At 43.9% G+C, this 24,408-nt stretch overlaps 1 protein-coding gene across 1 annotated transcript; it reads left to right on the top strand.

The window, feature by feature from the left end:
* Positions 1-2,096: 2,096 nt before the first annotated feature.
* Positions 2,097-22,690, top strand: LOC124544961 (poly [ADP-ribose] polymerase tankyrase-1-like). The gene is made up of 3 exons (XM_047123707.1): positions 2,097-2,662; positions 10,482-10,622; positions 22,102-22,690. Exons 1-3 carry the CDS (start codon positions 2,097-2,099, stop codon positions 22,688-22,690), a joined length of 1,296 nt encoding a protein of 431 aa, XP_046979663.1.
* The last annotated feature ends 1,718 nt before the right edge of the window (positions 22,691-24,408 follow it).

The raw sequence follows: 24,408 nt of genomic DNA, 5'->3' as shown, positions 1-24,408 counted from the left end.
TACTATATTTAGTAGATCGTCTGCATAGGTGATGCACCCTCTAGTATTTGTTATGATCTGAAGCTGGCTCGTTAATGACAACAAACATAAACCTGTGGGCAGCATTTAGTGACTTTTTCACAATTTACATTCGAGGGTTTCCAGTTTCACGTGCCTGTCTGTGTAGTGATCTCTTAGGATGATATAGAGACTATTGAGACAGCCAATCTACTTCAGTCTTTTGAATGGGTAGGAAACCATAAATTATCGATATCCCCAGCTTTATCAGTCAGTATGGTTATAACCTAATTGTCCGAGGTATTCACAATATCCATTGCGTGAATTGCCGCATCCTCGATGTATTTCCTTTTCCTGACAGCATAATGCGGAGCTGTCTATGATGGCTCAGACAGCAGCACAGAACTTTTGCCTGTACTTCGGCTATTTACCAAACGAATTGTGCAGTAATATTTAACCATCACAATACCAAAGTATTCGCGGGTGGGAGTACTACATCCCCATCTATAGCAACATATCGTAATCTAGTCAGTTTATTTAAATTTTAAAATTTCGAAAAAGTATTTGTTGTTGTTAATTAATTCTATCAGGTTCTGTTTTAAGCATTTCAGTTCAGTTAACACACAAATTTAGGACATAGTAGTAGATGTCACTTTCCCCAATGATAATCGTAGAATGTATTTCCAAGTTCTGTGCCATACTTACACACCTCTATGAAAATAGCAAAAGTCAACAACACTGAAAGAAATTTACGTTCCTTATATTTCTTGTATTGGTTACGAAGTCAGTACTATACATTATCAGAAGTGCTTTGATATTGTTAAGATTATTTTGAAAGGTATTTCAGGTTCTGGACTCCAATTACGCATAAGTACCTTTTCAGAAGTACGTTGTTAATACAATTTTAATTTTTTGGAGTGAGCACAAAGTATACCCTTCCTCCCCCGTCCCCAGATTGGTAATGCACGTTATGGAAAATTCCTTGATATTGTGTTGGATCTTTGTCTTGTCCCTAATGATACTTGAGAATCAGCAGATGCTGCTTACTCATACCTACAAAGGAAATTCGTTGAATGACTGTTAGATACGGGAAAATTTGGTCCACTAGCTGATGCAACACTTCCGCCATAATTATATCAACCTCTCGTGCTTTCTTTTTTTTAACTTTAATATTGTCTAGCCCCATGTACTTCTGGGCAAATGGAATCGAAACCTCGTTCATATGCTGCTGGAGTAGTTCTCAGCGAAGTTACTGTCATGTCTTCTGGCAGTAGAGTTCTAATGTCTTTTGGTCTGTCGTCATCATACTTCTAGATCGTCTCAAGGTCGATAATACAATGGGTAATAGAACTATGTTTGTTGTTAAGTCTGTATGAGAAACACTATATGTCTGTTACTATTTGGTCCTTGGCATGTTGCTGGCATTCTTCTGCTCTTGTTTGGTGTAATAATTCCTTTATATTGTTGTTTGACTGTTCGATAGAAACTTAACCTTATTTGACATTCTGTATCACGTGAGGTTCTATGATAGTATCTTGTCACCTGCAGAGTTGTCCATTTCTGTGGGGTGAAACATCAGGGAATTTCAAAAACTTGTGGCTACCTAACAAATACTGGGATCGCCTTGTGGTGCACCGTCTGTAATATTTGCACAAACTTGTAGTCTGTGGCTTAAACATCAGATCCAAATCGTTGCAGTTGTTATATATTGAATTATGCCTTTAAAAGTTCCCAATTCGCTTTACGTAAATTGCATACTCACTTGGGCTGCATGTTAGTGTCTAAGTCAGTATCTGCATCTGTTCTTGTAAACTAATTGAGGTTACACTCAGTTTTAGTTCCATCACAGATTTACCACTCTGCAATATGCAGTTATTTTTTTGCAAGGCTGATATTTATATTTGGTTCTCCATACACGCGATTTTCAGAAGTCAGAGGGTTGAGAGACCTATTCATGACATGAAGGCCTAGTCTCAAGATGTCAAATCATTTACCCACTTTTGCTTGACACAGTTCAGCCTGTGGTTCATACAGGCATAGAGAGTGCCATGTGGGGAGAAAGGGCTGCTGAGTGACGCCATGTTCCAGAGTCATCCACAATGGAACCCACCCAGGAGGTTATAGAGACCACAGCCGTGGACCTGGGCGCCCTTCTGGACGCAGGGGACGGCGCAGTCGTCACACTGGTGGCGGGCGGCACCCGTCTTGTGGCGCACAGGGCCGTGTTGGCCGATAGAAGTCCCGTGTTTGGCGGCATGTTTCGCCACGACACACTGGAAGCCAACACCGGTGAGGTCGCAATCCCAGACGTGGAGGGCCCGGTGCTGCGCCAGCTGGTCGCCTACCTCTACACCCTCCAGGCCCCTCAGCTGCCCAGCCTGGCCCCCCACCTGCTGGCAGCCGCTGATAAATACGGCGTGTCGGCCCTGAAGGCTCGGTGCGAGCAGCTCGTGGCCGCTCAGCTGTCCGTCGAGACTGCGGCGGCTGCAGCTGTTCTGGCGATCAGGCACTCCTGCACCAGCCTCAGGCAGGCCGCCGTTAACTTCATCAAGGCCAACGTCACCCAGGTTATGACCACGCAGGGTTGGGCTGATGCGGTGCGCACTCAGCCTGAAGACGTGGTCAGACTGAGTCAGTTGCTCGCGAGTCCTCTGGCAGCAGCCAGGTAAGCATGTGACAAGGTCTGTGTTCCACATTTCTATTTTTGTATTTACAAGCCAATACTTGGTGTAGCAGAGAGACATCTGACAAGAAAAAGTGACAACACCAAAGACTAATTAATCCAGTTCAATGAAATTTTGGTAACACGTTTGTGTAGGTAACATAGGTAAGTAATTAACATCACAGGTTAATGTAAACTCCAGATTTGCCATTTCAAATGTGATATCCTGCCACACTACTAAGCAGAGTGACCACCAGAATGTTGAAAGCAAGCATGCAAACGTTAATGCAATGTCTTGTGCAGGTAGTGGATGTCAATTTGCATGATGGAGTTCCATGCCTGTTGCTCCTGGTGACGCAATACAGGGTAAGTTAGTGTTGTTTGTGGATGATGCTATAATTGCTATCCGATGATGTCCCATATGTACCTGATTGGAGACAGACATGGCGATCGAGCAGATCAAGGCAACATGTCGATAGTCGGTAGAGCATGTTGCATTACAACAGGTTATGTGGGCCAGAGTTATCCTGTACGAAAACACCTGGAATGTTGTTTATGAATGGCAGCACAACAGGTCGAATCACCTGACTGACGCACATTTAAAGTCAGGGTGCATTGGATAATGACGACAGTGCTCCTGCTCTCACAGGAAATTCCACCCAAGGTCATAACACCAGCTGATGGTCCAATGTTCCTAACATGCAGACAGTTTGGCTTCAGGTCCTCAAGTGGCCTCCTCCTAACCAACATACAGCCACCACTGGCAGCAAGGCAGAAGGAGCTTCCATCAGAAAACACGACAGACCTCCAACCTGCTCTCTAATGATCTCTCGCTTCACCCCAATGGAGTCGCAAGTGACGGTCTTTTGGGGTCAGTAGGAAGAATGCTGCATGGTGTCTGGATCGGAGCTGTTCTTGATGTAAAGGATTTCTAACATTTCATTACGTCACTGTGGTGGCAACTGCTGCTCAAATTATTGCTGCAGATGCAGTACGACAATGTCATCTTTGTCCCAATCAACATCTCAAAGGTAGCTAACGCTCATGATCGCTACAGTACATATTTGAATGATTTGCATCCTCATAGTAGCGCAATTCTTATGCGACTGGTACGAAATCTGAATAGGTGTAATCTTTCAGATGTAGAAACACACCTACAAACTTTCTTTTATGTCGCAGAACTTCTTCTTGGTGCTCCAATTTTTTTCCACCACTGTACATGATAAATGATGTCAATTTTCGGATATGTCTTGATGTTATCCTCAAATTCATGCAACAACTTCATTTAGTACTATAACTGAACTGCATTTATTAACAGGTAAACTAGCTAACGAAATTCAAGGAAGAGAGAAATTTTTCGTAGCCTTATAAATTACTTTGAATCTATGTACAATCATCAGTTCTGTTAAATTTTATGTGTGGAACAACCAGTCACTTAGATTCCGACATAAAGCCTCTGAACAAAAAGTACATTGACTGTGGACAGAGCAGGAACCACTGTGGAGACAAGTATGTGCTGCTCAAGACAGAGGCAGACACAGTGATGTTTACAGTTTGCAGCCTGGTCAAGAAAGTGTGCAGACCATGTTCTGTGTCCTGTACAGGGTCACTGTTAACCTGTTGACGCAAATGAGTGTTTATTGTTGTTGGGTTCCTCTGCTGCAGACGACAAGGAGATAATACAGATGGCGTCATGTTATGTACAGGGGTGAAGATGGGGAGCATGTCTTTAACCGAATACCAGCACTATGTACTCGGTAGCTGGCTGCAGCACAGCTCAAGGACGCCGCCAACGTGTTTGTAATTTCTCATTTCTGATGTTACCACACAGTAAATGTTAACCTCTGGGATAGGTGTAGTAAACTAAATGGACAGGGTAATCACTATTCCCACATTTGCATATTGTGCATCTCTCATTTGCTTTCTTGCTAGACATATGTAGTAAAAGTATATTTTCCGTAAAAAAATTCCCTTACTTTCCCCAGTTGAAGCAGTTAAGTTTTAAGAAGCATGCTAGGCCCTAAGAAGTGTGTGGTTCCGAGTCAAAGCACGAAAATAAGACTCCAGTAAAGAAGTTAACATAAGCACATGTGGTGGATGGCGTAGCTACTTACTCCCTATATATTCTTGGCCCACCTCATGATACAACAAGCCAGTCCTAAGAACAAAACCGCAGCATCAGGGCAGGTATTCACATTTCTACCTGTTTCTGTTTAATTGTTTCTCAGGATGCATGCAGTAGCTAAGTACACTCCCTTCCATTACACAAACTGGAAGGAAGCTCTGTTCATCAAAATGCTCTGCTTACTTCTTTGAATAGCAGCCATCAAATCTCTCCTTGATTGTCCCTGTGTTGGTTGAATGTCTCTATTGTGTTACTAAAGGCTAAGGCTATTTGAAGAATTCTGCTCTATGTCTTTCTGCTGGGACCTTCCCTATGTCATCTTTTATTCTAGCTGATCCATCTCCAAAACAGATGCAACATTGATGAAATGTTCAAATTCCAATATTATCTTTTACATACCGTCTCACAGCGTAAATACTCCCAACAAGCCTAGATCCTTGTAATTTAAAAAAAAATTATTTTCAGATATGTTTAAATATTTATGCCATAGTTCATGAGCTGCATAGTAAACTGCAGTTCTTACCTTTCATATAACGTTGCCTAATCAGCCTAACTGGTTTACAAAAGACAACTGAATGAGAAATATCTCAGTCTCAAAAGCACCTAACGAAAATAAATTTAAAAACGAAATGTTTACCACTGCAGCTGTCATTTCCAGATATTCTAACACTCATTAGCTTTAAATCTAATTCTATGTGTGTTGTTCAAAGTAAAGTTCGTAAATACTCTTGATAACTGAAATAGGATCCATGTTGAAGCTCATAAGCAATACCTTCTTCATTGAATCTGGTGTTATGCACCACTGCGTCTTATTTGTACACTTGCTTACGATAACATCAGTTTCCCACACAACTTCCCAGTCTTAACACGTGCATGTTTCCAGTGGTCTTCATGATGTGTCAATAGTTAATTAATTGCCCAGGTTTCTAGATCAGATAAAGAGAAATTACAAACATCACCTTTGCTTCATTCACAGACTAATAATTACATCTATTAGAAATAGTATATTTTTAGGTTGGTTCGTACGTCAAAATATATGTGGCAGGAGCAAGTCATTAATCCTTATTTTCCCCTGGGCAGCAACAGATCGGGTGTCTGATTGTGGAAATGTGGCCACCAAAACAAATGGTTCAGTTGTCCCTAAGCACTATGGGACTTAACATCTGAGGTCATCAGTCCGCTAGAACTTAGAACTACTTAAACCTAACTAACCTAAGGATATCACACACATCCTGCCCAAGGCAGGATTCGAACGTGAGACCGTAGCAGCAGCAGCAGCGCTTAGAACCGCTCAGCCACAGCGGTCGGCTGGCCACAAAATGGACAGTCTATACTGACAGGCACAGTCCACTTAATGGTGTATTTACGACTGTGCAAGAGCGCAGGGAACGTCAGGTCCGAAGGTTTGCAGCGTGTTTGCGCAAAGACTGTTCGAGTCAAAGTAGAGAAAACAACCAGTACACTGATCTCTGTACATAGTATGGTACAACATTATACACTCTTGGAAATGGAAAAAAGAACACATTGACACGGGTGTGTCAGACCCACCATACTTGCTCCGGACACTGCGAGAGGGCTGTACAAGCAATGATCACACGCACGGCACAGCGGACACACCAGGAACCGCGGTGTTGGCCGTTGAATGGCGCTAGCTGCGCAGCATTTGTGCACCGCCGCCGTCAGTGTCAGCCAGTTTGCCGTGGCATACGGAGCTCCATCGCAGTCTTTAACACTGGTAGCATGCCGCGACAGCGTGGACGTGAACCGTATGTGCAGTTGACGGACTTTGAGCGAGGGCGTATAGTGGGCATGCGGGATGCCGGGTAGACGTACCGCCGAATTACTCAACACGTGGGGCGTGAGGTCTCTACAGTACATCGATGTTGTCGCCAGTGGTCGGCGGAAGGTGCACGTGCCCGTCGACCTGGGACCGGACCGCAGCGACGCACGGATGCACGCCAAGACCGTAGGATCCTACGCAGTGCCGTAGGGGACCGCACCGCCACTTCCCAGCAAATTAGGGACACTGTTGCTCCTGGGGTATCGGCGAGGACCATTCGCAACCGTCTCCATGAAGCTGGGCTACGGTCCCGCACACCGTTAGGCCGTCTTCCGCTCACCCCCCAACATCGTGCAACCCGCCTCCAGTGGTGTCGCGACAGGCGTGAATGGAGGGACGAATATAGAGGTGTCGTCTTCAGCGATGAGAGTCGCTTCTGCCTTGGTGCCAATGATGGTCGTATGCGTGTTTGGCGCCGTGCAGGTGAGCGCCACAATCAGGACTGCATACGACCGAGGCACACAGGGCCAACACCCGGCATCATGGTGTGGGGAACGATCTCCTACACTGGCTGTACACCACTGGTGATCGTCGAGGGGACACTGAATAGTGCACGGTACATCCAAACCGTCATCGAACCCATCGTTCTACCATTCCTAGACCGGCAAGGGAACTTGCTGTTCCAACAGGACAATGCACGTCCGCAAGTATCCCATGCCACCCAACGTGCTCTAGAAGGTGTAAGTCAACTACCCTGGCCAGCAAGATCTCCGGATCTGTCCCCCATTGAGCATGTTTGGGACTGGATGAAGCGTCGTCTCACGCGGTCTGCACGTCCAGCACGAACGCTGGTCCAACTGAGGCGCCAGGTGGAAATGGCATGGCAAGCCGTTCCACAGGACTACATCCAGCACCTCTACGATCGTCTCCATGGGAGAATAGCAGCCTGCATTGCTGCGAAAGGTGGATATACACTGTACTAGTGCCGACATTGTGCATGCTCTGTTGCCTGTGTCTATGTGCCTGTGGTCCTGTCAGTGTGATCATGTGATGTATCTGACCCCAGGAATGTGTCAATAAAGTTTCCCCTTCCTGGGACAATGAATTCACGGTGTTCTTATTTCAATTTCCAGGAGTGTATATGTGTACCCTCATGCGTGGATGAGCTAAACTTGCATTTTGAAACACGAATTCCCCATTTTTATTGCATGTTCGGAATCTGCGCCAAAACATACTTATGGGTAACCCAACTACTGTTTCCCACACACTGTAAGTGATGTTGTAATTGTCGAATATGAAGTGTTCCAGTATGTGCAATTAAGAACCGACACATTTGATTCTACATTGTAAATGTAAACCTTAGTGCCTTAAAGGTCCGATATTTATCTTCGAAATTTATTTTAGAGCTAACAATTTGACTTCACGGCACAATGTGGTTAGCCGTGTCTATGTCTGGCTATAAACTACTCGTCCATGTAGCTTGATGCAGGGACAACGACAAGGATGTATTAGTTTTGTGTTCCCATCAGAATGCTTCATCTCAGTGAGTCTCCTAGCCTCTCACCACTGGGGTGCTCGATTTTGGTGAGTATCCGTGGCAGGTGCGCCTGCCACTATCACTTCTGGACATTTTACCTTAGTACAGTAGCTGTGGTCTGTATTGTGACGGCAGCCATGTAGCACTCAGTGCGAGAGTTACGGCAGTTGGATCAAAACACAAACCGAAATGATTGACCATAATAGCGGGATTTCAGTGTGGGGACTCACCAAAGTCAACCCAATTTTTTTTTTTTTTTTTTTTTTGACTGGTTTGATGCGGCCCGCCACGAATTCCTTTCCTGTGCTAACCTCTTCATCTGAGAGTAGCGCTTGCAACCTACGTCCTCAATTATTTGCTTGACGTATTCCAATCTCTGTCTTCCTCTACAGTTTTTGCCCTCTACAGCTCCCTCTAGTACCATGGAAGTCATTCCCTCATGTCTTAGCAGATGTCCTATCATCCTGTCCCTTCTCCTTATCAGTATTTTCCACATATTCATTTCCTCTCCAATTCTGCGTAGAGCCTCCTCATTCCTTACCTTATCAGTCCACCTAATTTTCAACATTCGTCTATAGCACCACATCTCAAATGCTTCGATTCTCTTCTGTTCCGGTTTTCCCACAGTCCATGTTTCACTACCATACAATGCTGTACTCCAGACGTACATCCTCAGAAATTTCTTCCTCAAATTAAGGGCGGTATTTGATATTAGTAGACTTCTCTTGGCCAGAAATGCCTTTTTTGCCACAGCGAGTCTGCTTTTGATGTCCTCCTTGCTCTGTCCATCATTGGTTATTTTACTGCCTAGGTAGCAGAATTCTTTAACTTCATTGACTTCGTGACCATCAATCCTGATGTTAAGCTTCTCGCTGTCCTCATTTCTACTACTTCTCATTACCTTCGTCTTTCTCCGATTTACTCAACCCAATAGGAAATTTAAAACTATATTACCATAGAATCAATGTCTAGCCGTATTATTCGTACTGTACAATTCCATTTGCAGCTCTCTAGTAATGTGTTAACATCAACATCAACCGTTACAAAACAAAAACATATCATCGAATACGTCGGTTTTTGAGTGAAAAAGCAGCCACACTTGATATGTGTTATTACGCGAATGGGGAACAATGGTTTGGTAACCCACATGAATGTTTTGACGCAGAATCCGAATAAGCAATAAAAATGGTGGATTCCTATTTGAAAAGAGAAAGTGGGCCCCACCAACGCTGGAGGGATGGTTTGGAGGTGGCCAGTTGTAGCAAAAACAGATGTCTCCTTTCTTAATATTGGCTTTTCAGCTATAACATTTTTTCTTTGTGCAATGCATCGTTTTCGATATATGTAGTCTTGAAAATAAAATAAAGGTCCTGTATACACACACACGCCAGTACATGGCAACTTCAGTGGTTATCTCTCAGGTACCAGACATTAACCTGTATCTTGTGCTCTGTGGCACCAGTCGTAGCTGACATTCACAACTTTTTATCTGTAATCACGATTTCATGAGTCTTTAGAGAAGTGGACTTCGTCCATTGCCATATGTAGACACATGCTCATTATTTCCATTCAGATTGACTCCTTTATTCCCAAGGAAATCTCCTATTCACAAACTAGTAAATATGATTACCCTGAGTACAGTAGTGAAACGGAATTTTATATTTCATTGGAGTCACAACATCTGATTAGTTGTCAGGCGTGAATGAATTTACAGATCGTCTATAGGTTTTCCTGTCACTATTATTCGACTTTATTCAGATGACATTTTACGTTCACTTGTTCCGTGAGAGGCCCCATGGCCAATGTGAATTAAATTTTGCAGTGAGACATGTTTCAATTTCTGTGATGAAAATTAAAGTGCTGCAGGTTTAAGAATGTTATTTGAATAACTTCTTTGCATCACAAATTCTGTGCACTTTACTTGCCTGAACTTCCTTCGTCAGTCTGTTCGAAAGGTGCTGCCCCCCTGGCTATTACGTGAGACTCCTACAGCCTGGTCCCTAACACATGAGCTTCGAGCACCAACAGTACCACATTCAAAGGTTATTGCTGTTGCAGTTTCCGTGTGATTCTTGTCATGTTTTCGAACTGTTCTCGTATTACTCTAGTATAACTGATGTCGTTGCATCTACATTCCATTTGTACTTTCTTTTGTCGTTTGTTATGGTAAGTTACTGGTCTGAGGAACTCAACAGAAGCGTGTGTAATGAGATTAGATCCTGGGTAAGTTTTTCATCTAGGCAGACCCACTACTGTCATTGGCTGTGTGTGTTCTGTTTTTCGTGTGAAACCGAACCCCCAGCAGCAATGTATGTAGTAAGCTGTCCCCTGGCCTCCAAGTGGGCAGAGTTTGCCACACCCTGCCTGTCTGTCTTTGCAGCGCGCCGGCCTCTGCAGACGGCAGTCCGCGCCCCGGCAGTGGGCCGCAGGGAGACCGCGGTCACACCCCTGCCACTGCTGCGCCGTCCACGGCCAGCCGCACTGCTCCTCCGCCAGATGACTCTGCCGTCTCTTGCCTGCGGTGAGTTCCGCCACTACACAGTGCGACTTGTGGGGGCATCAACGAGGAGTTGTGTGTGAGGAAATCGAATGGCACTGTAGTGCATATTTTATAACATAGAGGCAACAGTTATCGAGAGAACTTATTCCTTCTATAAATTCAGGTGGCGATTAGCCATGGATGAAATTGATTCTCCACATCCCTCTCTGGGTTCACAGTGTGCATTATATTTAGTTCAGGACAGAAGGTTTCATTCACTGTAACTAGCAAGCAGAGATGCATATATGTCAAGCCGCTGGCTTTTGTGATTTTGCCTTAGAACACGCAGTACCCATACACCCGATTTTTGAACCTTCCCTTTTGCATGCACATGTCGCACGATTGTGTAATAGTCACAGTTCATTACATTTGCCAGTTCTAGAGTAAATTGACGTGGATCATTGTAGATTAATGCGCTTAATGATCTTCATCAAACATGGAGGTCTACTTGAGCGTAGACCCTCCTTTAAAACCAGAAAACTGTTTTCGAGCCATGCACTGTCCAATGGCATTATCCCCACACACGGTACAAAAGTTTCTAGCTGTCACCCCAGCTGTCAACCCTCTTTTGGACTCAAATTTATTCTCTTGCTCTCCATTTCTGGCGTCCACAGCTCCACGTACTATCTACAAATCACACAGTATGTATGCTCAAGTATCCACAGGAAGTAAAAATGACAGTCGATGGATAAACCCACAGTAACAGGAATACCATCATGAAAAACAAAAACGCTATGAACTTATGCACCATCATGATAATCCCATACTCGTTTTAAATACATTAGATTGTGAAGTTCACCACAGGGTACATGGCAGTAACACAACTGGGGGAACGAAGTCTGTAGAGGATGGTGGACTACCCTACTACGAGAGATGCAGCTAAGAAGCACTGGTGGTAGTGTTTCAGAATCAAACGTGGAGACATCAAGCTCAATGAAAAGGAGTCACATATGCAGGCGTGCTCAGAAGGCGTAATGGATAAGGTGACTGAACAGTGATTTATTTTCAAAGAATATTCTTATGAATTTATTTTATTTACTAGCGATTCATCAAGAACATTAACACATTTAATCACACTATGTAAACAGGGAAGTAGTTGCCAGGGAGTAACTGACGAAATCGTAACGAAATTCCTTTTAACAAATGGGAATTTTCTTCACTTTAATAGTGCCTAAAAGCATTTTTTAAGAAACAGATTTAAAATTATAACCAGAAAGCACCCTCTAAATATCAAAGCTACAATTTATTCAGAGGCAGAAAGAAACAAGTTTTGACTGTATGAGCTTTCGGGCAGAGAACCTTGCCGCCCGCTTTTGACATGGCCGTAGTTACGGTCGCTGACTACAACCTCTGAAAGACTACACTGGTGCAAATTTGCAACACACCAGATAACTTTAAACTAAGAGTTTTACAATTTACATAAGCACACAAACTACGCACCCCCGTAGGAGGGATGGAAATGGTACAAAGCGCAAACAATTAAAATATTAACCTTGCCACCGAAGGTGCAACTCGATTTTAACTTCTAAGAAAAGTCTTACGGTGAATGGGTGGCAACTTTATATACTAAAATTATCATTTAAATAAAAGCCCATGAAATGCAATCTTATATAAAATTCTACAAGGTTGGCCAAACAATAGTTAAGATGTTCTACAATACACAGATACCGCCTCTCAAGATCATGAGCAATAATATCAAAGTTTCCATAGATCGAAACGTATTTCAGGTATTAGGCCGTTACACTCCAAGCAACAAATTCGTTAACACACGAAATCCGACAAACATGACAGAGGCAGCTACTAACGTACGGTAGATTTATAGGGAGATTACCGAACAACATGAACCGCAGGTTGCTCTAACGCGCCCCTACTCCACAAAGGAAAAGCGGACCACCCAATTTATAAACAACCTCCTTCCTGCGGGTGGGCAAACGGAGACGAATGGTGGGACGACCCCAAAGCATAACGGCTAGTGACCTCACCAAGAAAAGAAGTAGAATTTAACATCTAATAAACTGAGATTTCTCGAGAAGACCTGGCGCAGCACCCCCAAATCGCTTCCCCGAACCGTCCGCTACCAGCCGCTTCAACGGACGCAGGAAGGCGCGCCGATCTCCCGTCTCACGGCGTCGCAGCTCGCACCGGCCAGACCGATGACGTGGGTTGACCCCTGTTGCTCTCGTCTCGACCGCAAAGTCACTGCCCCTCGCTATACGCCGCGGCCCACTGGACTCACGTGGCGACTTCACGTGCGCCGACGCTCAAGACAGACAAGTCATCTTGTGTCTCAGTGCGCGACCGATCAACCGATCGATCCAACTGCCAGTGACCATTGCCTGAGCAAACTCGAGCAGACTGGCGGCCTAATGCGCAGACTCAGATGCAGGAACTAAGCCCCGACCGGGCGACCACTCTCTGAGTTCTCTTACTGGCGAAATGGAAAGATTCTCATATTGCCGGCTTTAAAAGTTGATCCGAACGACAGACAAACACTAACTGCCTAACAAATGCGGACGAGAGACAGACTAGCAAGCTGGGGACGAGAGACTGACCCAGACTGACCGACTGGCGAGATCCTAGCGCCCATTAAATGCACGTGAACAGGCAACTTTTCCCCTTTCCCACCAGAGGGCGACACCAAAGCTGCGACTGCCACAGCGGCGCCACCGCCAGAAACGGAGGGCGACTGCTTCACACTACGTGCTGCGGGGCGCTCTTCAAAACAGCCATTTTTTACCATGGCTCAGTGACTGCTCGAGATAATCAGAGAAGTGGTGTTGTGGATGTGGTTGAGTGGAGATGTGTGCAACAGCCACATCTCGCAAGTTGAAAAGAGTACACTCCAAGTACACTGCTGGCCACCGTAAATGCAACACCAAGAAAGACAAGAGGTAGCACAACAAAATTTATTTTGTAGATAACATGTTGACCAAGTATCAAATGATTACGTTTACAGACGTCTGTGACATGTGGTTCCTGCCAGAATCAGTAGCCAGAGTAGCCGCCATTGTTGGAGATCACCGCTGCCACACGTCTCGGCATTGAGTCAACGAGACGTTGGATGTGTTCCTGGGGTACAGCATCCCAAGCAGCTTCCACACGTTGCCAAAGATCATCTGGTGTGGCAGCTGGGGATGTAATCTGGGTCACTCGTTGAGCAACCATGGACCACATGTTTTCTATCGGCGAAAGACCCGGAGAGCGAGCCGGCCAGGGAAGCAGTTCAATCTGGTTATTGACGAAGAACCTTTGGACAATGCGTGCCACGTGTGGTCGCGCATTATCCTGTTGAAATATGGCTGCGGCCGAGCCCTGAAGGTAAGGAAGGACAACTAGCTCCAGCACCTCGGATATGTAGCGCCGGCTATTTAAAGTACCGGCAATGCGTACTAGAGGCGTGCGAGAGTAATATCCAATACCGCCCCATACCATAATACCCGGTGCAAGACCAGTGTGGCGGTGCATAATGCAGCTGTCCAGCATCCTCTCTCCACGGTGTCTCCACACTCGAATCCGACCATCGTGGTGCTGCAGACAGAAGCGTGCCTCGTCAGTGAAGACAACGTCATTCCATTCTGCCGTCCACATCCGTCTGTCATCACACCATTGGCGACGGAGACGTCTGTGGTTCTGCGTCAATCGTAGACGAAGCAATGGACGTCTTGCGGACAGACCACTCTGCTGTAAACGGCGTCGAATGGTACGCGCAGACACTGGATGATGCGTTACAGACGCAATGTGCTGTGCTATGGTTCGGGATGTCACTGAGCGATCCGTCACTGCCATGCGCACAATTTGCCTATCAGCACGTGCAGTGGTGCACCGAGGTGAATTCGATCGACCACGTCGGTCCGTCGTACCCTCCTGCATCCAACAGTCACATATCCGCATTACAGTTGTTTGGTTTCGTCCAACACGACTAGCGATTTCTCTGTATGATAATGCACAATCTCGGTAAGCCACTATCCTTCCTCTGTCGAACTCGGATACTTGATCAAAAGATGTTCGCTGTTGTCTACGAGGCATAACTGATCGTCTTGTGAAACAACCACAAGGTAAACACACGTGCCGAACGTACACTCGTCGAAATCGCCAAGCCTTAAATGGCGCTATGAGATGGCGCCACAGGCGCGCCTGATGTGCGTCTGCGCTGAAATTCTAATCAGTTGCATATCTCATCGCTGCAAACTCATGGTGTAAATTTCACTTGATTCGGATGCTTACTTCAGGGTGTTGCATTTACGGTGGCCAGCAGTGTATGTCGAGTACAGTTCTGTTTATTCTTCCAGCAAGATAGCTAGGTTAAATAACACAACTATATTTTACAAGAGAGACATGTACTCGTACATGTTGGAGAGAACTAAGAAGAAGATCAAACATTGATTTTACACATTACACCTACACGATTACTCTGCAATTCACAATTAAGAGGCTGCCAGAGAATTCATCGAATCGCCTTCAAGCTACTTCTCTAACGTTTCACTCTCTAACGTTGTGTAGGAGAAACGAACACTTAAATCTTTCCGTGTGATCTCTGATTTCTTTAATTTCATTTTTAATGATCGTTTTCCCCTATGTAGGTGGGTGCCAATAAAATAGATTCACACAGAGGATATAGGGGCAAAGCAGGCACCAACAGAATAGATAACGGGCAATGCCAGACTTAGTAAGCTACTACGTAACACAGTTGTAGACATTCTAATATATACGTGAATCCGGAGTCAACTTGCACATCTGCACATCACCTTTATAGGCCAAATAACTGGGAAATAACGGCAGCATAGTATTCGCTATAACCAGATAAGAACTGTAAGAGACAGCCGTCTTAAAAAATAAAGGCGTCAGCATTGTAAGAGTACCAGTGGAATTTTTTGAGTAGCCATGAGCGACAAGTGGCGGTTAGTTTACACGTACATATGATGAAACTTTAGCCGAGCTAATATTTACTCGCAAGGAACAAAAGAGGATCACCACAGTAAGATTGCTGAATGTCGACATCCAGTCCGATTAAAATCACTTCAGAAGAGAATCTATGTCACAACTCAGAACAACTACAGTTAGGAGCACTTCAGATCTACTGGCAGAGTAAACAGGCATATTTTACCTCCCACCTCAATCTACAAATCACAACTAACCATAAATTTCGTGACTTTGACATCGTGGTTTTTGAGTCATCAGCGGCCCGCCTCGAATTCCTCTCTTGTGCCACCTTTTCATCTCGTAGTAGTATTTGCAACCTACGTCCTCAACTATTTGCTGAATGTATTCCCATCTCTGTCTTCCTCTATAGTTTTTAACCTGTACCATTCCCTATAATACCACGGAAGTTATTCCCTGATATCTTAACAGATGTCCTATCATCCCATCCCTTCTTCTTGTCAGTGCTTTTCATATATTCCTTTCCTCTCAGGTTCTGTGCAGAACCTCCTCATCCCTTACCTTATCAGTTAACATAATTTTCAATAGTGGCCTGTAACACATCTCATACGCTTCGATTCTGTTCTGATGCGGTTTCCCCACAATCCATGACGTGACATCGTGTATGATTGAGTTAAAACACAATTTTATATTAAAACTGTGAACAGAATGGGACTTAACGCACAGGTGGGAAATGTAGAATGCGGAATACAGAATCAATGTTAATGGAGAGCTTAACAATTAAAAAGCTCTGTTCGATGGGACTGGCTACTGTCAGCAACATTACATGCTACTGACGTGGAAACACATCTTGAGACATTACAAGGTCTACAGGCTTTCACTATCTAGATATATCTAAGGAATACACCGATGAAATACGTTTGCTGCAAAAAAGAAGAGAGATCTGCAAAAAAATCAAATTTTAATGACGTACATCAAATGGGTAGGCGTGAAAATTCACTATAAAAGAATTCCCGACTGTAAGGTGTCAGGTAAATCCAACACCTTCCATGAAAACCCTGACATGATCAGGCAAATCCACACCTTCCATGAAAACCTTGACATGATAGCAAATTCGGCAGTATGTCACATAGCTCCGAATAAATCCTGACATTAAATTAACGAAAGTAATACGATCAACGAGTGAGCAAACCCACTTCAGTAAATTGTAGTAAAGAGAAGTTAGGGAGTTGCTACCGAGACGGCGAGGTGTGTGGAGCTGCGCGGCCCACCGCCCCCTGACGCTGCCTAACCAACGACAAGGTAATGAACGCACGCAATGCTGCATAATAGCGCATAAGGCTTCACTCAAAACTCCAGAAATCTCATCTGTTACATCCCCTTTTTACGTAATACTCGTGTCGATCGTCAATTAAACATCATAGTATTCACATTTGGTAATGGAAGTTAAAATCTGAAACGTGATGATTTTTCTGTTATATAATTATTGAGAAGCCACATCAGCCACTGTAATCTACGACAAGTTAAATAAGCAATTAAAGATAATTGAGGGTCACTTTAGACCATTCTGGTAGTTTTCTCTTTTATGAAACTTAATTTAAATCTAGATTATAGATGTGATATGGCATAGGTCATCCTTCGATTCATTGTAGAACTTGGAAACCCATTCAGGGAATATTGGTTCATATTTTTGATGAAAGTAGTTGGTTTTTATCATCCTGTATTAAACATTTCCTTTCATCAATAGCGCAATTTATAAGCAATGTTTTGTGAGTGGAGTAAAACTTCCATTGGTAAACTTAACTGCTTTTGCGACGTTAGTTCACCAGCTAATTAAAAATAGCAAAGCCTTGAATCCCTTCCACTAATCTTAGTTAGTATTAAGAGTATTTTAGAGGGAGTGCAGTGGAGCAGACGCTGAAATCATTAAGTATTTGATTATATCATCGCTAGTCTCACTGAACTCTTCTGAACTCTACATGTCATGTGTGGTCTGGCGTCTCCTTACCAGCAACAGGTCCCAGGTTCAAACTAGTCAATTCCCTAAAAAACACGCTCAGAGCGTCGTTGCGCGAAAGTGGTAGGGAGACACGACTTAGAACAAACAGACAACACGCAGAATGTTAGACGACTGATGGAACTACCATAAACACGAAATTTTCTAACGTAGCTGAAAGGAGTATGCTATTAGAACTTAGATACTGTCACAATCTGGAAAGCGTGATTTCAGTTAGTTGGGGGTATAAAATTGAGAGAATGCTCGAAAAGATGTTCTATGACACGAGAATTTATGGTTATCCATTGAAGACATAAAGTCTGTAAACGAATATCAAATAATGTTGGGCAGTTTATTAAACGCCCTTTTTACCCACGCACTGCCCACACAATAACTAATTTTGTCCTGCTATCATCAAACGAGTTACAAAATACAAAAGAAATGTAACAATGATAGGTTCACTTGGCTGAACGATAAGTAAAAAGAATAACATGACCAACAGCCACAACATACCATTAGAAATATTCTCATACGAGTGGAGCCTGACAGAATTTGTACAAGCAGGTGTATGAGCTAGGCTAACAGTAGCATGAGGTCGACCAATATTTATAAAAACAAGAGCTACAGCTGGTAGAGGGCGCTAGCACTGAAGTACACTAAGCGACAAGCGTCACAGATTCAGTAGCTTGAAACAGAATATTAACAGTCGTTAAACAAAATGGTTTCCACGTGGCTCAGGTTAGTGTCTGAAAGTAAAACACAAAACCCAAAACACAGCAGGAAAATCCACATTTAGAAAGAATCACAATAAAATGTGGAAGAGTAGTGTACATCCATACCTACATCCTCATACAGACCCTGAAAGCTACTGTATGCTGCATTTGCATTAGCAAATGGAGGGAGGGAAAACGATTGTGTATAGCCTTCTGTAAGGGCACTTATTTCTCTTACCTTATCTTCGTGATCCTTGCGCGAAATGCACGTTGGCGTCAACAGAATCATCCTGGATTCAGCTTCAAATTCCGCTTATCTTAATTTTGTCAGTAGTGTTTCGCAAAAAGAACGTCGTCGTCTCTCCGTGGATTTCAACTTCAGATCAGGACAGTGCGGGATACATTTTGTTTGGATTTATTCATGGCCCATACAGCCAGCCTGAGACGAGAAGGAACAACAATAATTTGTTACATCTTATTAAACTGGAATTAAGCCAATGATCTAAGAAAATTAACGTATTTACTGTGTTATAATGTGAGAATTTCTCTTTTTCTGTATTCCAATTTGAGCAGCTGTTACAAACGTGTACAACAGCTGTTCACTTCTGTCATTCTCTTGCTAGAAGGATCTTAATGTTTGTAGGCAAAGCATCTACAGAGGACATCAGGTACTGTAATAGTTTCGCAGATCCTGCATTGAGTCTGTGGCACCCGGAGAAAATGTGATTAATATTTTCTTTACCTCCGCATTCACATGAAGAAGATTTGATCATTCTCAGGTAGTAGACATTTGGTGGAATGTCCCGTGATTGAAGCAAAGTCGTGCCAATGTTACTATAAATTAAGGTGACTACGGTCGCAGGTTCGAATCCTGCGTCTGGCATGGGTGTGTGTGATGTCCTTAGGTTAGTTAGGTTTAAGTAGTTCCTCAGAAGTTAAGTTTCATAGTGCTCAGAGCCATTTGAACCATTTTTTGTTATCTGTACTCAGGTGATTCATGTGTAAAAGTTTCCGACGTGATTACGGCTGCACGACGCGAATTAAATGAATGCGGAAGGGTCTTTGGAGCTAGACGCACGGGACATTCCTTTTCGGAATTCGTTAGGGAATTTAGTATTCCGAGATCACTAGTGTCAAGAGTGTGCGGAGAATGAAACATTTCAGGCATTACCTCTCACTACGGACAACGCAGTGGCCGACGGACTTCGCTTAAAGACCGAGAGCAGCCTCATTTGCGTACAGTTGTCAGTGTTAACAGACAAGCAACACTGCGTGAAATAAGCTCAGAGATACCGGACGTACGACGAACGTATCTATTAGGGCGGTGCAGCGAAATTTGGTGGTAACGGGCAGAGTGCCTCTGCCAACAGCAGAACACCGCCTGCAGCGCCCTCCCAGGCGGGCTGGTCGGATGAGTCCCGATTTCAATTGTGAACAGCTGAATGTATGGTTCGTGTGTGGCGCAAGCATAACGAAACCATGGACCCAAATTGCCAACAAGGCACCTGCATGCTGGTGAAGGCACCACAATTGTCTGAGCTATATTTACATGGAATGCACTCGGTCCTCTAATCCTACTGGACCGATCATTGACTGAAAATGATTATGCCCGGCTATATGGCTCATTGTCATCCACCCATATTCCATCGTATTCTGGGAATATGAAGTCCATGAATGGATTCATATGGTCTCCATGTCACTGGGCTACAATTTTTTGCGATAGGTTTGAAGAATAATTTGGAGAATTCTAGCGCCCGACGTGAATCCCGTCGAAAATTTATGGAACATACTCGTACACAAATTCCTGCACCGGCAACACTTTCGCGGTTGCGGACGGCTGTGGAGGCAGCATGGTTCATTATTTCCGCAAGAGCCTTCCAACAACATGTTTAGTCCTTGCCACACCGAGCCCCTGCACTATGCGGGGCAAAAGGACACGGTATTAGGGGGGACCCCACAACTTTTGTCACCTCACTGCAAAGTTTCTGTTGTACCTGTGATTTTGGTACTTTGGGCTTGATGGGAGATTAGCTGCCACTGGGGTATAGTGTCTACGTCCGATGTCATAAAAGCGTTGGAGATTTTCATTCCATCAGGCCCTGATTGTAGTTTTTATGGCATGAAGATAATGGTCGGGTGGCACTTCATCATGTTTCGCTGCAGCGATGTAAAGAGCTTTCCTGGGCAGCTTGTCTACATTTTCATTTGCCTTTATTCTATTGTGCACCTTAAGCTGTAATATGATGGTCGCCTTCTTTATGCGGAAATCTCCTGCGTTGCTTCTATAATGCAGTATAATAGATAATTTCGGTATGTTGGCATAGTAGTATTTCAACAGCATCATTGCTGGAGTGTGACAAATTTTTTTTCTTGCAATTCTTTTGCGTATAAGTCCCTCTAAAACAGCTATAAATCCGAGAAGTCTTCATTTCTGGGCTGTAGATTTGGTTGGTCCGTTCTCAAAGCTATTCAATAAATGAAATCGTCCCTTCTCCAGCATATGTTGGATCAATGAATAGTCAATGTTACTCGGTCCTGGTCCCAAAGTCTTGCTGTGCACTATTGCTAAAGTCGTTTCCAATAGGTTCAAAATCCCATTTAGTAGGTCTTCCATCTAATGCTCTATCATGAGCTCACTTTTTTCCGCTCTGATCCTTTTGTTGCCAAGTTGCATAAAATATTTTTTCAAGCAATTTTAGATGTTGCCTGTAGTTTTCCCACTGCTGTATTAATTGATGTTGTTCTCTAGATCTTATTCCAATCGATAGTCATGCAGTATTGGATAGGCAAACTATCACAAAATATCAGCAGCTTCCCTCTTTTTTATTTCTTTTTTTAATTTTGTACAGACACTACTCCCTTGCTTGGAAGAGATAAAACTTAGAAGCGACAAGCCACGGAAGAGAACTTTCTGTACCTTAGTGTGTTTCTCTCGCCGCGTTATCTGCCGTCTCACGTTACTCTTCCCACCAGACCGATAGCGACTTGCCGGCCGGGGTGGCCGAGCGGTTCTAGGTGCTACAGTCCAGAGCCGCGCGAACGCTACATTCGCAGGTTCGAATCCTGCCTCAGGTTCAAAAAATGGTTCAAATGGCTCTGAGCACTATGGGACTCAACCGCTTAGGTCATTAGTCCCCTAGAACTTAGAACTAGTTAAACCTAACTAACCTAAGGACATCACAAACATCCATGCCCGAGGCAGGATTCGAACCTGCGACCGTAGCGGTCTTGCGGTTCCAGACTGCAGCGCCTTTAACCGCACGGCCACTTCGACCGGCCCTGCCTCAGGCATGGATGTGTGTGCTGTCCTTAGTTAGGCTTAAATAGTTCTAAGTTCTAGGGGACTGATGACCTCAGTAGTTAAGTCCCATAGTACTCAGAGCCATTTGAACCAGTTTTGAAGGCGACTTGGCAGAGGCCTAGAAGGGCGAGTTTTCTGGGATTGACTCTTCCACTGCCCTTTCAGTATTATATGTATCTAAATAAAATGAGTAGTTTCGTGTGCCACGTTTTGATGTATTAAAAACGGGTTTCTGCACATAGAGGACTCTTCATAAGGCATCTGTTTCTGTGGAAGATAATGACAATAACAGCAGCATTCTGAGCTCAAAACACTCAATGTTAGGAATTAATGTGACAGAATGTGATGACTAAATATCGGGAGTGATGGAATGTAGAAGTTTTTAATTGATGAAGACTTTGGGATTATGCTGTCCCACTGTTTTGTAACATAAATGGAGAAAACTGCAGATTAGTCAATGGTCGTCAGACAGATATACTTTTGGAACTGGTCTCATGTCAGGTTCTTTTGCAGTGCTTTTAATCAAAAGTGTGTACTTGGAAAAAAATGAGACGATTTCCCCTTTTTGCACAGGAACATTCCGGAAAAGGAGAAGAACAGGAGATTGATTCAGGCAGCGAAGGAGGATGCAGTCAATGAGCTGCAGGATCTACTGGCAGCTGGTGCGACCGTCGGGGCGAGGGATGACCGCGAGAGCAGGTGGACCACCCTCCACTGGGCAGTAGAGAAGGGACATGTGAAGGCAGCGAGGTGCCTGGTGGAGGGTGGAGCAGACGTGGACGCCAGGACCAGCAACTGGCAGGAGACGCCCCTGCACAGGGCTGCAGTTCATGGCCACGAGGCTGTGGCACGGCTGCTGCTGAAAGCAGGGGCAGAGGTTAATGCCAGGAACAGCAAGCAGAGGACGCCCCTCCACCTGGCTGGGTACCATGGCCGTGAGGCTGTGGTGCGGCTGCTGTTGGCGGCCACTCCCTACCACAACGCCAGGGATCAGTGGGGGGACACGCCGCTGCACGATGCAGCTCTGCAGGGCCACGCAGGGGTGGCATCTGCACTGCTTGAGGCTGGGGCTGACCGTAGGACCAGTAATATCCAGGGGAAAACACCACTGGACCTCGCCAGGCAGAACAACCACCAGCAGCTGATAGAAATGCTAAGATGAAGCTAGCAGTCCTACCGACATCTTTGGAGTAAAACGAAGAGCGCTAAATTCCAATACTTTTCTTCGTTATTAAAATAAAGAATATGATTAATTTAAACCTGTGGTCATTCACTATTTCAATACTCCCACTTCAGGGAGACCCTTTTACCTCTTTACACCAGTATGGCTTTTGCTTTTAGTGAACTCTCCAATAGATGTTTAGAACATCATCTTATTTCAATTTCAAATAATGCCACACAGATTTGATTTGCTTTAGGGCATTTCTGAAATTATAAAAAATACTGAACCATTAAACCTCTCTCAAATGCGAAAGCATGTTCCTAAGTTCAACACTGTCATGGACCTACCAACAAATATTTGACTGAAATTCAGAAGTAGAGTATTGAGAGATTTTCTCGATTGTAACTGTCTACCTCTTACATTGATACTCTACTGCACACCAATAATTAGTAAGTGAAATGAAAATAAGTTTATAATAAAACCCTTACAAATTAAAAACACGTTGAAATAGGAGCTATTGGCAACTGACACAACTTTCAGTTCTCAACAGAGGTGAAATTGTTTACAGATGAAAAACACTGTTCATATACAGATACCATGTACACCATTCTAAAACACTTTCTTTGCACCACTGACAAAGCATAGCTTAACCGCCGTCACATTGAATAACTCGTTTTAAAAATATACACAATTTTGCACACTATAAAACTCTGTAACTGAAGAATTAACAATATATCCGAAATAGGCTCAATATCCCATACGGTATTTAAATATGTAGAACACAAAATGTTTGCAAATGCTGCACAGTTTATATCACCATCTCTAGCAACAACAGAACATTAGAAAATGGAGCGAACTGCTTATTACAATGCTTCATCTGATTCTCCAATGGATTTTTGCTCAGTAGTTGTGTCGAGTGACTCATATTTTCCTGGTTACATTATCCTGTAGGCACAGCAAATCCCTTACTTGTAAGTATACAAGTATTATCATACCACGAGGGACAATGAGAGACATCTACAATGTCATACTGAAAACTAATGTTTGAGAAATTTTTGATTGGTTGACGTGTTACATGTCATGCATATTACTCAGCCGACTTTCCCACTCTGCTGACACAAACAGTAGCATGCAACATGTCTCAGAGTAACGTAACTATGTCAGCATACAGCGAGACTCTCAGAAAACTGTCCACACATAGAGCATCCTCTTTTTCTCTTCCTCTACACAATGCTATACCACACAAGAGCTCTGCATGGGCAAAGGCAAGAATTATATAGCTGCCAAGGAGCAGTGATTAAATCAGTGAGGAATGTTCCAAATTTGTGCTAGACTGGGATATCAAACAGAGTCTTCTGCTTACTAGGCAGATGTCCTGACTACTGCCCCATCCAGACACAGTGATCATAGCAACTTCACAGACTACTGTAGCAGACCTCCTGTCAGGTTAAATTCTCAACATTTACCATCCACTACTTTTGTAACACTTGGTTCAAGAATCATAAAAGAAGGTTGTACACATGGAAGAATCCTGAAAATACTAGAAGGTATCAGACAGATTACATAATGGTAAGACAGAGATTTAGGAACCACGTATTAAATTGTGAGACATTTCCAGGGGCAGATGTCGACTCTGACCACAATCTATTGGTTATGAGCTGTAGATTAAAACTGAAGAAACTTCAAAAAGGTGGGAATTTAAGGAGATGGGATCTGCA

Source organism: Schistocerca americana, chromosome 8, assembly GCF_021461395.2.
Source record: "Schistocerca americana isolate TAMUIC-IGC-003095 chromosome 8, iqSchAmer2.1, whole genome shotgun sequence".
Classification (NCBI taxonomy): Eukaryota; Metazoa; Arthropoda; class Insecta; order Orthoptera; family Acrididae; genus Schistocerca; species Schistocerca americana.
This window is presented reverse-complemented; position numbering and strand designations above follow the sequence as displayed.